At 47.3% G+C, this 15,669-nt stretch overlaps 1 protein-coding gene across 1 annotated transcript; it reads right to left on the bottom strand.

Moving 5' to 3' along the window:
* Nucleotides 1-6,977: 6,977 nt before the first annotated feature.
* On the bottom strand, nt 6,978-15,668 carry Fzd4 (frizzled class receptor 4). The gene is made up of 2 exons (XM_050127242.1): nt 15,102-15,668; nt 6,978-13,026 (listed from the first exon to the last, which is right to left on the bottom strand). The coding sequence occupies exons 1-2, from the start codon at nt 15,381-15,383 to the stop codon at nt 11,698-11,700; spliced, it is 1,611 nt and encodes a 536-aa protein (XP_049983199.1). The 5' UTR covers nt 15,384-15,668; the 3' UTR covers nt 6,978-11,697.
* Nucleotide 15,669: the final 1 nt, after the last annotated feature.

Here is a 15,669-nt window from a genome sequence, read left to right as displayed (position 1 = left end):
CATGGAGAGTTTCCTGGAACGGAACACAGAAACTTGAAGCATGAATTGACTCAACGTGACGGGATGGTGTCTTCTGAATGAGGGGGGGATCAGTATGCAGAGAAGAAGAGCAGAGTCAAAGAGTGTGTGTGCACATGTGTGTGTGTGTGAGTGTGTGTGTTAGGGGGTAGTGTACAACTGCAAGCAGTTGGAGCTGGTTGGATCACAAGAAGTGGGGCCATAGAAGGACAGCCGGACTTCAGACTGTGGACATCACACCAAGGGGCTGGAGTTTAGGAGGAATCTCATCTCTTGTGATGCACTAACAGATCCTTTTGTGGGCATGGCCCAAGGTGGCCAGAAACCCACCTGTTCTGCATAGCCTTCGATCAGGTTGCGGACAGACGAGAGGTCAGTGAAGGACATCATCTTTGAGATCCCAATCACCCTTTTCCTCAAAACAAACAAACAAACAAACAAAAAACAAAAACAAAAAACTAGATACTTCCCAGGTAAAGCAGTCGCTGCGTGAACCTAAAATTCATCTTGAGGACGTTGATGCTATTGTTCCAATAGGAAATTCTTCATTCTTCATCATTCCTCTCCTAAGAGACATCTGAGTAGGAAGAGGCCTTCCCTAGTTACTCTCTCACTGCATCTCCTTCTCAGGGCTTCACCTTTTTCATCCACTCTTAAAATGCATCTGGTGTGACTCCCAGAAGGCTCTCTGAGGAGGAAGCGTCAATCAAGAGGAAAGGGAATGACGGGAAATGCTTGCTGTCACCTTGCCTCGGCATTCTTGGTCTTAGGGGTGCTTTCAAAGAGTGCATTTACTTCCAAGGAAAGGCATAAACAAACAAAATTCCTTATTCCTGGGATACTGGCTTTAAATCCAGGCTGCTCTGAAGTTGTTCTACCTCTGTTGACCAGTAGGTGTCAGAAGAAGCCAATTAACAAAAACAAGAAACAAAGCCAGAAGCGCTTCAAAATTACTGACCTAAAGATAACAAATTTTTCAGTGTTCAGTTTTCTCAGTTAAAAAATAAGCAAGAGGAAATATTGCAAAAGTGTGTAACCTATGTCTCCAGGAGCTTACGTAACTGACAACATGGCTATAATTGCTCCGGTTACCTGCAGATACAAAGGGACCTACCAGGCCAGGGCAGAACAGATTTGGTTGAAACAGCCATAGTAAATTTACATCTTACAGGAAACTCCCTTGCATTTACACTGTTGATCTAATAGAAATAATCTCTACGATAATTTGCATTTATTTCTGAAGGAGGATGTTTTCCCTTCCTTGGAATAGGCTCAGGAAATGACCGAAAAGTCCAGGAAGTTAGCTAAACGCTGATGTAAATCCAAAAGGAAGATCTGCTGTTGGGGGGCCAAGGGGGTTGCAAAAACAAAGATACCTAGGAAGTGGGTTTCTCATTCATTTATGGAAAATGATTATCCGGGATTTCAGATTTAAAAGGAAGAGAGCTAGGAAAAAGGTGTGCGCCCATGATATCGTTCTCAGAGAATCCGTCAGGCACCCCAGCTTTTCCTGGCAAAGAAACTGTTAAACAAGGAAATCTAGATAGGCGATGACTGGGATTAAGGCTCTATTAAATCAAGGCTTCAATAGGAAGCTGTGTCAACCATTCCAGGAAATATGTTTGGCAGGAAACTCCTGAGTCCTGAGTTGCTGCTGGTGGGTCCCTGAGCACTCCAGAAACAACTAGACATTTATCCTCCGTCACAAGGAATCTGTGCCTCCCACTGGCACACGGTGCCACAGACCCTCAGCTGTACAGGAGTATCTCGCAGCGCAGACAAACCCACGCCTGCCCCAGAACCTCCCAGTCAGCGCAGCGACCCCATGTGAGTAGTCCGAAGCATTCATTTTGAGTTCACTCTATCAGACGAACAGCGCTAACAACTCCTTGCCTCTGAGACACGGGAGTATGCTTTAGAAATAAAGGTCTAGTTCCTCGAACATGGTTGCAAAGTACACGATGGTGTTTTGTGTGGACATTGCTGACCTGGCCCCCTCGCATCCCTCAGCACCTTCCTTTCTGCCTTCACAGCTTCTCCTCCCTTGCTGGTTTTCCAGCCCACACTCCACACAGCAGCAAGAGCAAAGCCCAGAAGGCCACCAACATAGAAATCTTTCTGGCTTCCCAACTGACTCCCTTATTCCACCCCAGGAGAGAATATGACCTCCAAGGTCTTTCACAACTTGGCCTCAGCTCCAGTTCCCTCCCACTGCAAGAATTTCGGGCTCCAATCATGCTGAAACGACTTGGGGCCGTGTGCCTACCTCCGGGCAACACAGGGTCAAGTTTATTCACACGTTTCTCCTTTTCACTTGGGTAAAGGAGGACAAAGGGGCATGGGCTTCCTTTAACATGAATAGAACAATCTCTCTGGGGATTATTTATGACATTATGACACGACAGTATTGACAGAGGCAGCTCCAGAGACATAAAGCAGACTCACCTATAGAAATGTCCTACCGGGTCCAAGTGTTGTATATCAGTGTATTTAGAAAAGATGCCCAGCTGGAGGTACTTAGCTCAATCTAATGATTAAACGTCTCTCGTGGCGCATCCGCGGTAGCTTTCAGCTTTCATGTTTCACATATTGAATATAGAGGGTCACTAGGCGGAGCAGAACTGGGCTTCCAAGAGCCATGATTTCTGTTGCACCTTCCCTTCCCTTCCCCTTGAATGGTGAGCTAAGAGCAGCTGAGAGAGGGTTAAATTATGCTGGGCATTAGGAAGCCATTCTCTCCAAGCTAAAGCCATCAAAGCCTCCGCTCCAGGAAGAAACAATATCATAGGTATGACGAGCTAGTTGCACCAATTTGAGGGAAGGGTCCAGGAAGGGCTATGTTCCTCTTAGCGTTTTCCCAGGACAGTGGTGGACCCACAGCGGACCCTCATTCTGCTGTTCAACCAGTATTTACAAAGCAGTGGTTTTTCCAGGTTTAAATCTTGTTACTATGACCTAAGTCCCTTTTCTGTCCTTGAACCTGCATTTGGGGATGACGCAAAGGCAAAGCTGGACTTTGTTTTTCATGGCTTTTTGTTTTGTTTTGTTTTTAATCGCCTCCTCTCTCCTTCCTTTTCCTACTCCAGTGTTGAATATGCAGGAGATGCTCTGCAAACATTTGCAAGGGCAAAGAAGAAATGGCAAGGGAGAGAAACCTAGAATAAGTAACGCTGTCTAGTAGGTCTTTATTCTGTAACCCATTTTTGAGATGAGAGACTAGTGTCCTAGCATTTTCCCCAGAGAATCCTGCAGTCTGATGGCTTTTGTTACCTTTGGCTTCCTTCTGCTAGCCTAGCCCCACGCCACTGAAGTCCCCTGCCTATCCCACCTGCTCCCCCTCTCCTTTCTTATTCTGTTCCCATTTCCCCTTTTTCTTCCTCCACAAGTAGATTTGAGACCTGTGCTCTATGGCCACTGCAACGCTAAGATACAGACGTACGTAGAGAAACCATGCTGGGTGCTCAGAGTTGGCTGGAAGCTTAATCTGGTAAGCAGATGGATGCCCGTACACACCACTTCGGATGGTACAGGAAGCCCCCCTCCCAAGTTCAAAACAAAGACCACGGCTGACCATAGTGAGAAAGAAAAGAAAATGGGAAGTCATGAGCATGAAGACCAAGGGCATCGTTCCAGAAGAGGCAAAACAAGAGTTCAGCCACGAAGACAGAATATATATAAGCTAGTTGAAGAATGACAGAGTGGGCATTCCAGACAAGGAGAGAGCACACCCATCCATCCCTACATACATTCACACATGCAGTGCATGCATAGGCCAGGAGGTGAGGGGGAAACTAGGTCTGGTTTTCTCTGTGACTTTTTGTTCTATCACGCGGTTCATACCCTGGCCACTTAACGGCACAGCAAATGGAACGATGCCATCCTCAGGCCTTTCAGGAAATTTGGCTACCCAATCACTTACTCTCTCATTAGAAAGGTAGCCTAGCCGGAAGAATAAACACATTCCTGGGTGCCAACAGGATTGGATGTGAGGGAAGCCAAAATCTCCTATGCTACGCAACTGCTCTTTGGCTTGCCTTAAGCTGGTTGTTTGGAGAAACTGCAGCCTCTGTAGGGCTCCAGAAGGCTAACCTTCGGAAACAAAAACCTAATCTGTCAGGATTAGTAAACACCAGAGGCAAACACAGCCTTTTCTGCTCTTCCTCCTCCCTCTCCGTCTAGCAGAAATCCCTATGGGAAAGAGAGACTTGGGTGTGACACCTGGCTCAGAGAGACCTCCGGTTGCCAGCAGTGGCGGCTTCCAGAAGTGCACACCCTCCTTCCCAAGGCCCTTCTTGACTCCACTCTCCTTGCCATTTTTCATAGCCGCTGACACCCCCTTCCCTCCCAGAAACCCCGGCCCCTTCTCTTTGTATTATCTCTGTAAGGTTCAATAATTTTGCCCTCGTTCGAGTCGTGTGCTCGGTTCTGTAGATGTCATCCTTAGGCATCGTGGCAGAATTTATTGTCTTTCCTCTTCTCCCCACACCCAAACTAACAGTCCTCAGAGGAAGAGTGTAAAACTTCCCTCTCAGTGGTGACAGAAATCCTGGGCAGGGGGTATGGGGGAGGCTGATGGAAATCACACAATGCATGGGCAGTGGAATGAAATACATCCCATTTTGTTAGAATTGACATCTGTGGGAATTTTAAGTCAGGATCTTTTGCCATGAAGGGCCGCTGATCAATTGCGCCATGGATATCATAATCTTAGGATGAAAGGGTCTGAAGGAAGAAGGCGGGGCTTTTTAGGAACCTCTGGTGTAGGCAAGGTCCATTTTGAAGCCATTTGGACTAAACCTTTTCGAGGCCAGCACATTTGCCGAGCGCTGGGTAGGTCCTCCGAATCCCACCCGCGCAGCTGCTGAGAGAGGGAAAACTGAGAGGGCTGAGCCCTTCTCCCAGTGCAGTTTATTTCTGGGCACAGAACCTCCAAAAACAGGAGGCCAAGGCTGACCTCTTTGGTCAAGAGTCAGCTCAACTTTAAAATTATGATCGCGTGTGAAGGCTAAAATGGGAAAGGAAAAACTTGGTTCTCAGCACAGAAATGCTGAAAACCCTTAGCCTGCATTCCAGTTAGGGTCTTGCCCCACCCCCTGCACATAGATCTCCCTTTGGGGGTAGGTGGGTAGGAGACCAGCCAAATTTGTTTCAAACTGGCTGAGTGTCAGGGATCATGGAGTTGACCCTAGAGGTGTCCAGTTTGTGGATAAAACTATTGACTGTAGCGATTATGTTTTATAAACCCAAAAAAACCAGGACCTCGTGAGCAGGACTCATTGAGAGGGAGGCCTGCCGGTCTTCACTTAGACTCAGTGAACCTTGTGAATTGATGAAATGGACAGAGTTTAAGGATGGAGTTTGTTCAGGTCCCGAAGGGTCTTCATAACAAGTGATCTTTACTGGCGAGTCAAAATAGCAGCAACTCATTCTCAGACAGCTCTGGAAACGAGAAACCTGAACTCCATAATGATTCTTTCTGCAAACTCGTAGAAGATTTCTTCATGACTTTCTCTTTCTTGTTCAGGAGATTTCTAGCAAGCTTTAATATTTTTTTCCTATTAACTACAGAACTCCAAACTCTTAAGCATGTGACATTTCCCTCTGTCTGTGTCTACACGAACCACTACTTGATAGATAACAGTTATAGGGTTAGTTAGACCCCAGTGTAATATGAGTTCATTTTAATTTGATTACATCTACCAAGACCCCCTTGCCAAATAAGGTGACATGCACAGATATCCAGGATTAGGACTTCAACGCATATTTTGAAGGATCACAATACAACCCACGGGAATGTAAAATGAGAGCAAAAGTCGATGTAGAAGGAAAACAAAATCCCAAGGTTGACATGACACGATCTGGCTTTCCATCTGTCCCCCTGGGATACTCTCACCCTCTGCAAGTCTTGGCTTCTCTGCAAGCAATGCTTGCCCTACTTACTTAGACTAAAACAAAACCGCACACGATATTTTCTATTGGAAAGTGTTTCTACAAGTGCGAAGGATTATTATGAATTCATTCCAGATTGTGTTGACTTTCCCTTAACTTCGTAACGACTTAATGAGTAGGTAATGGAATAAGAAACACAGCCTGACTTCCCAGGAAGAGAATTTAAATTACATGCCTCCCTGCATTCGGGTTTGAGATAAAGTTATAACAGAAACCTGCACATAAGGCGACTAGTATTGCAAATCCTTGGACAGAGCTTTTTATTCACTCCCAAGCAGGGTGGTACTCAAATGCAGTTAAAAGGTGGCCAGCATTTAAAGCATTCAAATCAAGAGGGACAATCTCAGCCATGACATCAGCTGATATCTGTGCTGGCCGTGGCTCGCCTGTTCTCTGTGTGGTCCATATTACTGGATCTGATGATAATGTCCTGATGGGTTTTATTTTGCAGTGCTGGGTATGAAACCCAGAGCCTCACACATGCTGGGCAAGCACTCCACCGTTGAACTACATCTTACCTCTAACGCTAACATAGCTACTTTATCCAGTGACTTCTCTGGATATAGTGACAGAGACCACCCAACTTAGAAAATCAGCCCAAGATGGCTTTTTTTTTTCCCCACCAGAAGGATGGGATATACATAAAACAGAACCATTGTGTAAGAGGCTTGGAGCTCCAGCAGCAAGAAGAAATCTGTTTTCAGGCCACTGGACTAAACTTCAAAGGAAAAGATGGCCACTCTTGGAAATACCGAGAGGGGGATGATATCATTGGGGTAACAGCCTGAGAACTTTAGCCACAACCCAAGCATCACGTGATCTGCTTGCTTGCCCTGACTTTAGATTGTGGGGGTTTGACGACCCAGGAGAAATCCCACAGGGAAAAAATTAGCCAGCAGAGTATTTCTTAATTTATCAAACAAAGTGATGCTTCCCTTTCTCAGTGCTGGGAATGTATGCTTCCCAGGACTGTCACAGACCTTCAAGACACACCGAAGCACACACACCAGTTAATAAACAAAACTTTATTTTCCTTTGATACAAAAATTAAATAGCAAGTTTTTTTTAATACAGTGATAAATTAGAGATTTACAGTACAGACATTAATGCAGACACACTTTTGTACATCCTTACAAGGAGGGTCTATTTCCTTTGAGATTCAGCCATTTATTCAGGGCGTATAGAGCAGGGTTTGCCTGGTACCTCGATATCAAGCATTTGAATGGCCCCAGGTTGTCTCCAGGTTTCTGGAGCTGTTAAGAGGCACGAGGATCCAAGAAAACGCCAGCGAGCAACTAGAGACCGCTGCACAGAAAAGCCCTAACTGTATTTTATCTTCCTGAAGAGTGGGATTGCCACTTAGTTCATATTTCTTATGAAGAGCTCAAGGGGCCTTCATCCTTGGGCCTTCTAAAGCCTCACACCATCTCTGTGAGGTAGAAGACACTCAGAACCGCCCAGATGCCCACTAGGAAAGCTCTAGAAGGCAACTTAGCTCTCCCTGTGCCCACAGTCAAGTCAGGCCCTTAGCCTATTACACTTCCAGGGTTTTGAAATGTGCACAACTTGGGAGGGAGAACATTTTTTTAGAGGGTGCAGAGCTGCCCTTAACCCCTTTCAGAAGCCTTCTGGGATAACATTAGCTGGACATCCCGGGAGATGAGGAAGGCACAGAGCCTCAGAGGATGCGGCTCACTGGGGATTCCAAATAGACTCTACCAACTGCCTGGGTGAATCACAGGAATTGGATGCTGCCAAAGAGGGGAAATAAGGCAAGTAAGAAACAAAAGTAAGTAAGCATCAGGGCAAATGTGCTTACCAGGTGAAGAGGTGGGGTAGGGCTGGGGCTTGGGGGCACGGCAACGGACAGAAACAGAGAGCTCTATCCAGGCGCCAGTGAAGCAGAATCTGTTACTGGGGGCTTCAGTCTGTGATCCTTTGTAGGAGCAAAATGCTCTCTCCGGAGTTTCGAGGTCTTTGACCTCGGCATGAAGGGAAGATGATACCCGGGTCCTTTGTCAGACATACCGCAAACCCAGACAGGGACTCTGACGTCAAATACAACAAAAGAACAAAGAGCATGGGCCAAGTCTGGGGACTCGTCATGACTGGCAGGAATGGCAACTCTCTCCGATGCCCTCCGTCACAGGATGGAATTAACACATTAAGCAGTTCCTGCTGGAGTCTGTGCCCTCCTAGTCTCCCTTCCTAACTGTTGCTATGGGCGCCTTCGCAGACGCGTCACACTGGCGAAACCTCTTTCAGCTGCGCCTGCTCTTTCAGGACGGAGGATGCCAAGTCCATCTTGGTGTCCCATGATCCAACTCTGTACTCACTCCCGAAGACACTTAATTCTGTGAGCAAAGGGCTGGAGATGTCAGATAGGGCCAGACAGTTCAGGATCTGATAAGGGGATGTCTCTGGTTCTAGGTCTAGGGAGTACAAGTGATTGAGGGATGGAAAAGAGAAAGCAAGGGGACAGCTCAGGAAACAGTGTCACCTTTCCCTTGTTTCAGGCCTCTGGGCCCTGTGCCAGCTCAGAAGCCATCTCAGCAACCAGGAAATGGGTCACCACAAAGGAAGAAAGATACGATCAGCCGAGTAGTTCAACCAGGCGGCTCTGGCCCCATCTACCCTACACAAGCGGTCCTCTGCCCTAAGGTTTGGCTTTTATGCGACGCAAGACTAAAGAGTTTATCAAAGAAAAGGTCGGGCAAAGGTGCCCTGAGCTATGCTTAATAGAATATCTGGAAGCTTGCAGGCTTTTCTTGAAAAATTACAGTCACACGTACTCGTTCTAGGGCTCAGAGAAAGGATAGAAACCCAACTTGCCCCTCAGCAAGCTGCTGTCCTCAAATACACCTACAGAAGTCCCGTGGAACACTAAGTCCTCACCCTCCTTTGCCCAAGGCCACAGTAGGTGCTGGCGCTCAGACCCTGGGGGCCTACTCTGATTGTCCTGGGGGAGTTTATATGGAGATTGCCATAAAGCAAAACTGATGCTTTCTGCTGTTAATGTAGAAGGAATTCCGGGAAAGGTAGAGAGACCTAGGAAGAGGCATGCGAGAGGAGCTAGCAGAAAAACACGATGATGAAGTGAAAAAGTGGCTTGAAGGGTGTGGGTAAAGGACTCCTCGGCCACCAGGTCCTTCTCCTGGAAACTGGGAACATTCTGAATCACCTGGGACATGAACGGGAAGGCCTGACATCACCACGGCATTGCTAAGACTACTAAAAGCAGTCTGGAGTGACAAGCCCCTCTCTCTGCTCAAGCAGAACTTCCCCTGGAAGGGCAAGTGACTGGGGTGGGGGGTGGGGCGCGGCAGACAAACTGTCAGGACACTAGCTCCAGAATTTAGAATGCAGGGGGCTTGCTGTTGCCATAGCTGTTGTTGACACCTGTCCACTACCTAGTTCTTGCCCCGTCCTTTGGAGGGCGCTGTCTTGGTCCCACCATCGCTGAAGTACTGCAAAGAGAACGACACACAAAACCTCCCCGGCAAAGGCAGTCAGCCACGGCCTGGTCCTCCATCCCCTTCCTGGGCCAGAGTCACTGCACAAGTCCCAAGACACCACAGCAGAGCGTGAGTAAGGGCAGAATCTGCCCTTGGGTGCACACTCCAGGGCCCTGTGCAGCTATGGGAACTGTCTGCAAGCAGTACGGGGCGTGGCCGCTCCACATTTCCTAGGCAGCTCACTCAGGAGTTCAACTGGCCCTTCCAGGGATCAGTTCTCATGGACTGTGCAAATCATCAGGGGCCACCCAGAACCACGGAGGTTTCTATCTCACAAGCTCCAACTCTCTTTTCTGAACACACATTGGGCCTTACATGCATCTTGATCACAGACACCTTGCAAAATCAAAGGGTGTGGGGGAGACAATGTCAAGTCATAGACAGAAAGCTCAAATCCAAAACAAACAAACAAACAAACAACAAACAGAAACCAAAACCAAAAACAAAAAAAAAAAAAACCCTCAATTTTTAAAACTTTCTATTTCCAGAATTTGATCACTTGTTTGATTTGGAGTCTGGGAAATGTCTCTCCGCGAAGTATGATTGGGAAAACACGAAGATTTTTTTTTTTTACTAAAAAGGACAAAGCTTGAATCAACCAAAAACTGCAGTTGCTGAAGCAGACAGGTATGAAACATGAGGAGAGCGACCTGTGACAAGTACAACAGTTTGTCCCAGAGATCTGGTGATTAAAAGGCCTAAGGCAGGTTAAGAGAAAGGCCAGCTACAATTGTAAAGACACTGCAACTTCTGATAGGCTGCTAGCGGGTACCCCCTTGTGAGGGACTTTGAGCATAAATTTTAAAAGCTTTGGATACCCCAGCAAAGGCAATTAAGACCCTTGCAGCTCATTTCATACGGTCTATACCCATATCCCTCGCTAACCAATCCAGCTTCTGGCTGGCACTCTGGAGATTCATTAGGTACCATATAAACACTCCAGGCCACACCGGCTCTAATGAAATCTTATAAGGAGCCTTTGCCAATTACTAAGGAACAATTATGCACCCGGTATTTGGATCTGCTGTCCTTAGTTGCCTTTGCAAAGCTGAATAAGTCTCCATTGTGGTAAGGAGACCCAACTCCGATAACATTCTTATGCTACAGAGGAGAAAGGCACTATCGCACTACGGATGTAAGCTGACCACAGTTTTAAAGTCAATTGAGTATACCATGTCATGGTCCAAGAATGTGCTCTTAATTGTAATTGACACACGCAAATTACACAGTTAATCTGTGTGAATGCAGAGTTGCCAAGAAATTTAACATTTCAGTTCTTCCAGACTGGCGTCTGCCTAGATGCAATCACACGAACTAAAATATTTCAAGTCCCAATTGCTTAGCATTACTTAACGCAATGGGTCTCTGGGGTCGGGAAGGGAAGTCAACTTAGTAAATCTCGTTTTCTTCTGAGTTAAGTGATTGTCAGAAAGTGAATCGCCCTTCCTTCCCCCCCCTCATTAGGCATGCTGCAGTGCAAAAAAATTCCTATAAAAATAATTTTTTTTTGAGTCATTAGTGTAAAGTGAAGAAAAGAGGGAGGGGCTGCCTAGAATAGGGATGCTGAAATTTAAGAGAGAGAGAGAGAGAGAGAAAAAATCCATTGGACACCTTACGTGTGTTAGTACAGTACTTTTGTTTGTTCAAACAATTCTGTTTTACGACAAAGGCACTGAAGGATTTTGACACCACCTTTTGGGAGTGCGCTCCAGAGTTCCAAACAGCCGACCGCGTAGGCCACGCGATGTTTATGTTAGACCAGCCAAACTATCAAACCCTGCAACGCGTCTCCCGCCCCAGTGTTTCCAGTGTTTATAGATCACTTGGCTATCTGAAAGACCTAGTTACTATTTAAAATTTAAAAGTTTTTTTTTTAAAAAAAAATTAATCTTTCTCCCTGCGAGTTCTCAACTCACAGCTGAAATCCCACCCAGTAGGGGTAAACAGGGAACTTAAGCAGGACCTCAGCGCTCCAAGTTGTGACCCGCTAAAGGGAATCAACATTTTGACTTTTCACAGCTTTGAAAGCCTCTCACTGGCTTCCCATCTTAGATCGTTCCAATGTCTGCAGGCGGAACCATTGCTTTTATGAGGCTGGGTGTGGTGAGGGGTGCTGGGCTGACAGTGGGGGTGCTAATGTGTTTCTAGTTCCTTCAAACTGAGATTCACCGCGTAATTCCCTCCAACATGAGGAAAGCGTAGAAGCTGGCTAGTCTTAGACCACGGTCTCATTGCCTTTGCCCGGCTTCACCCAACCCTTCCCCCTCTTCTCTCTCTTTACCTTCCCAGAATTCACAAATCGGTTAGAACATTTTTGCCATGTGTGAAGGGTTTTGGCAGACCAAATCCACATGCCTGAAGTGATGCCCACGAGCAAAGACATAAAAATTTTCAACATTTCAACAGCCATATTAGAGTCGTCTGCAGAATACCTAAAGAGCGTCCAGTTAGAGATTTCATAGAAGTAACAGGCAATCACGCAGGTGGCAGGAACCGTGTACAGGACGGAGAAAACCCCGATCTTGACCATTAACCTTTCCAACTTGTCGGTCTTTGTCCCATCTTTTTGAAGATTTGACCGAATTTTGAATAAGGCCACCAAACCCGCTGCAATGAACAGAGTTCCTATCACCAAATAAGTAAAGAGCGGAGCCACCACGAAGCCAGTGAGGGCGTCTAGGTTTTGGTTCCCAACATAGCACAGGCCAGTCAGTTCATCGGCATCCACTAGTCTCATGATCAAGATGACAATGGTTTTCACGGCAGGGATCGCCCAGGCCGCGATGTGGAAATAAGAACTGTGCATCTCAATGGCTTCGTGACCCCACTTGAGTCCTGCCGCCAAAAACCAAGTGAGTGTCAGAATAACCCACCAAATGGAACTGGCCATTCCAAAAAAGTACATCAGCAAGAAAATTATTGCACATCCTGTGTTCTTAAGGCCTTCTTGGATGAGAACAGGTTCTGCCGCCTCTTCAAAATCACAGGATATCCTTTCCCGGCCTACAGTCAGCCGAACAATATAAGCAATGCTATAAATATTATAGCACATACTGAGAAATATGATGGGGCGCTCAGGGTAAGAAAACCTGGACGAATCGATCAGGAAGGTCAGCACGGTGAAGGTGGTGGAGATGAAACAGAGGCTGGCCCACACCGCCATCCAGATGTCCGTAAACTCCTTGGCTGAGCGGCTGTACAAGCCAGCATCGTAGCCACACTTGAGAACACAGGTCAGGCTCCTTTTCACCCAGATGTACTGATCGGAATTGGTTCCCACGGAGTGGCACTCTTCTCCCGGCTGGATGGGGGTTTTGTGAGGTAAGGGCACCTCTTCATCGCCAGGTCCTTCCATGCACATATGGTTGTGGTCATTCTGGGGTGGGAACTTGCTGCAGTTCAGGCTATCCGGCCAGGCAAAACCAAATTCTTTCAGGACGGGTTCGCATCGCCTCTTGACGGAGAGACACATGCCGCCGCACGGGCCAATGGGGATGCTGATCTTCTCCGTGCACATTGGCACATAAACCGAACAAAGGAAGAACTGAGAAAGCAATGACACAAACAAACAAACAAACAAACAAAAAAAAAAAACAATGAGTGGCGGAGGGGTTGACCAAAAGCACAAAGCTGAGCGACCGCTTCCAGGCAATATCTAAGCCAGCCTACTGGGAATATGTCTGTTTACTCTGACCTGAAACACTGGTGCCTAATAATCCATCACTTTTACAGTTTCCTGAGATGGGCTCTAGTCATCCTTTTCAGAGGAACACAGATGAATTTAGATAAGTAAGAAATGTATGAAGAATCACATAATCTTTTTCACATAAAGCTTATGAAAATAAACTTCTAAAAACTGACTTCCAGTATCCCTCTCCTTCGAGCTACCATTTGAAAGATCAAAAGAGTCTATGAAAGTGACTTGGTCACTTAGGTGATGGGTGCTTGACCTTTATCTTCATTTCTCTGTCACCTTAAAAATTAATGTTAACAAAGTGTAGCTCCCATCACCATTCTAGTTTTTCCTAATTCCCATTTTAATTTTCAAAAGGCAATCCCATATTTAAACAGAAAATGTACTAACCTGAGACTCGGTTAGACTCAAGGAGGAGCTATGAGTTGGGGGAGGGGTCTCTGGTCTCCAGGGATTCGTTCGGCTAGCATTTCCGCAATGAATAACAATGAAGCACAATAGGAAGATGTAAATGCTAAGCCCCTGAGATTGCCACACCAGCAGGCGGGAGTCCAGTTGCTGTCCTCCAGCACTGATAAACAGTCTCCTTGGCTCCTTACAGATGTTGTCTATGAAGTCTAGAGTTACAAGTAACTATTTTCCAGCATGTAAAGGGATCCAGTCTTGTCTTTCAAAACAGCTTGGCTGCTTCCCCAGGATACATGTAATTAAAAATATATATCCCTGCGAAAACTGTTTCTCCAACAAAATTGCCACTGATGTCAGCTATGAGCTGTTTCCAAACGCAGAGGAGAGGGTTATTTTTTAAGCTTTTATAACCCAGTTTTGAAGTCCTGAAACTTCCACGGGGATATGTCACCAGCGACAGGTTTAACCCCACCACCTTCCTCCACCACAACCCAGCTTTTAAAGTGACCTATGTAAAAACACGAGCCGGGAAGTAAACTGTCTCCTTATCTCTCTACAGCCAGAACTAAAGTTCTTGAGGTTTCAGTCTGAACAGCTCTAACCTCTATTATTTTTTTTTTACCAGCTGCCCTCTTTTCTAGTTTTATTAAAGTCACTTGGCCTCACTAACCAAAATATGAACAGTGTTAAGTTTTAAAAACTTCATTCCAATCCACCTCCCCATTGAGCTGGCTGTGTATGTGAAAATATAATTACACTGCATATGCAAATTACTTTTCACCTATTGTTGTAGGAAGGATTTCTATATTATTACACATATGTAAGTTTGAACATTTTAATGACTGCCCCCCCCCAAGGGTGGGGAGAAAAAGAAGTTCTTTAGATAGGCAAACTATCCACCTGGAGCTTTTCCAGTCCCTCCAAACACTAAACCTGCCTCCAACCCTAAGGACAAGAAAGAACTCAAGCCAGCTCTTTCCTGTGTGACGACCTCTAAAGAGTGCTGGGTGATGGCGGGGGCACTCTGCAGAAAACAGGCGGCGATGTTTGATTTGGTAACCTACACTCAAAAATACAGGGAGAAAGGAGGTCGATGAGTGACCTGGAAGGGCGAAGTTCTGTCTCCTTATCGCTCCTTCCAAGTTTTAGGTGCAACCGGCTACCCTGCCAGGACTCGCCCACTAAGCAGCGGCTGCTGGAATCCTTGGCAAAGATAACCCTCAGCTCCACTGGGGTTAGGGGCTTGGCCAGACATGGGCAGGGGAGAAAAACGGAAGGGCGGGGTGTAAGAATGGGTTCTTTCGCGGGCCAGATGACTTACACAACGCTTTGGCTTCCAGTCTCCAAGAGGGACAGAAAAGTGGGGGGTGGGGTGCGGGCTGGAAATCACTTTTCCAGGAGTTGTACCCTCAAGTTAAGAAGGGAGCAGGGGGCTCGATCTGTCAGAGATTCTAAGGAAGGAGTTTGGGAGTCCCTGTCTGCCGGGTCCCTCCAGGGGTGGGGGTAGGGGCGCCCACCTGCAGCTGGCTGGAGCAGCCGTACTGGATGAGCGGCGTGAAAGTTGTCAACTGCAGCTCGGCGTCCGTCTGCAGCTCGTGTCCCACCAGGTTGGGCATCTTGGTCACGTTGTAGCCGAGGTTCTGGCACATGGCGATGCGGATGGGGTCGCAGCGCCTCTCCTCCTCGTCCCCGAAGCCCTGTGCCGGCCGCAGGAGCAGGAGCAACAGCAGCAGCAGCAGCCTCAGCCTGACGCCTCCAGGCGCCCCCGGGACGCTCGGCCCTGTGCCCCGCCAGGCCATGGCCAGAGCCGCGGGCAGCAGCGGCGGGGGCTGCTCCAACAAACACCCCCAGTTTGCACGGGGGCGCCGGTGGCCGCGCTGCTTCCCAGCTCCGGATAGGGAGTCCGGTAAGGCGCCAAGGGCGACGAGGGGGCAGCGGCCGCCTCTCCAGAAGCTGGACGAGACTGTGAGGGGTATCAGACGCCCGGAGCCGGGGCAGAGGGACGGACTGCTAGGGTCATGGTTGCAGGCGGCAATCCCAGAACCCGGCGCCGTCCAAGTCCGGCATTCTCGGCGAAGCCCGCCT

The sequence above is a fragment of the Alexandromys fortis genome, unplaced genomic scaffold (assembly GCF_014885135.2).
Source record: "Alexandromys fortis isolate MF-2015 unplaced genomic scaffold, M_Fortis_MF-2015_v1.1 scaffold_272, whole genome shotgun sequence".
Classification (NCBI taxonomy): Eukaryota; Metazoa; Chordata; class Mammalia; order Rodentia; family Cricetidae; genus Alexandromys; species Alexandromys fortis.
The sequence above is the reverse complement of the archived record's forward strand: the minus strand, read 5'-3'. Positions and strand labels throughout refer to the sequence as shown.

What these genes read in the sequence shown, in the direction of transcription:
- Fzd4 (XM_050127242.1), bottom strand. Translation starts at nt 15,383, where the DNA reads ATGGCCTGGCGGGGCACAGGGCCGAGCGTCCCGGGGGCGCCTGGAGGC. An exon ending in GCTGCTCCAGCCAGCTGCAG is followed by an intron (nt 13,027 to 15,101) that starts GTGGGCGCCCCT and finishes TTGCTTTCTCAG; the next exon opens with TTCTTCCTTTGTTCGGTTTA.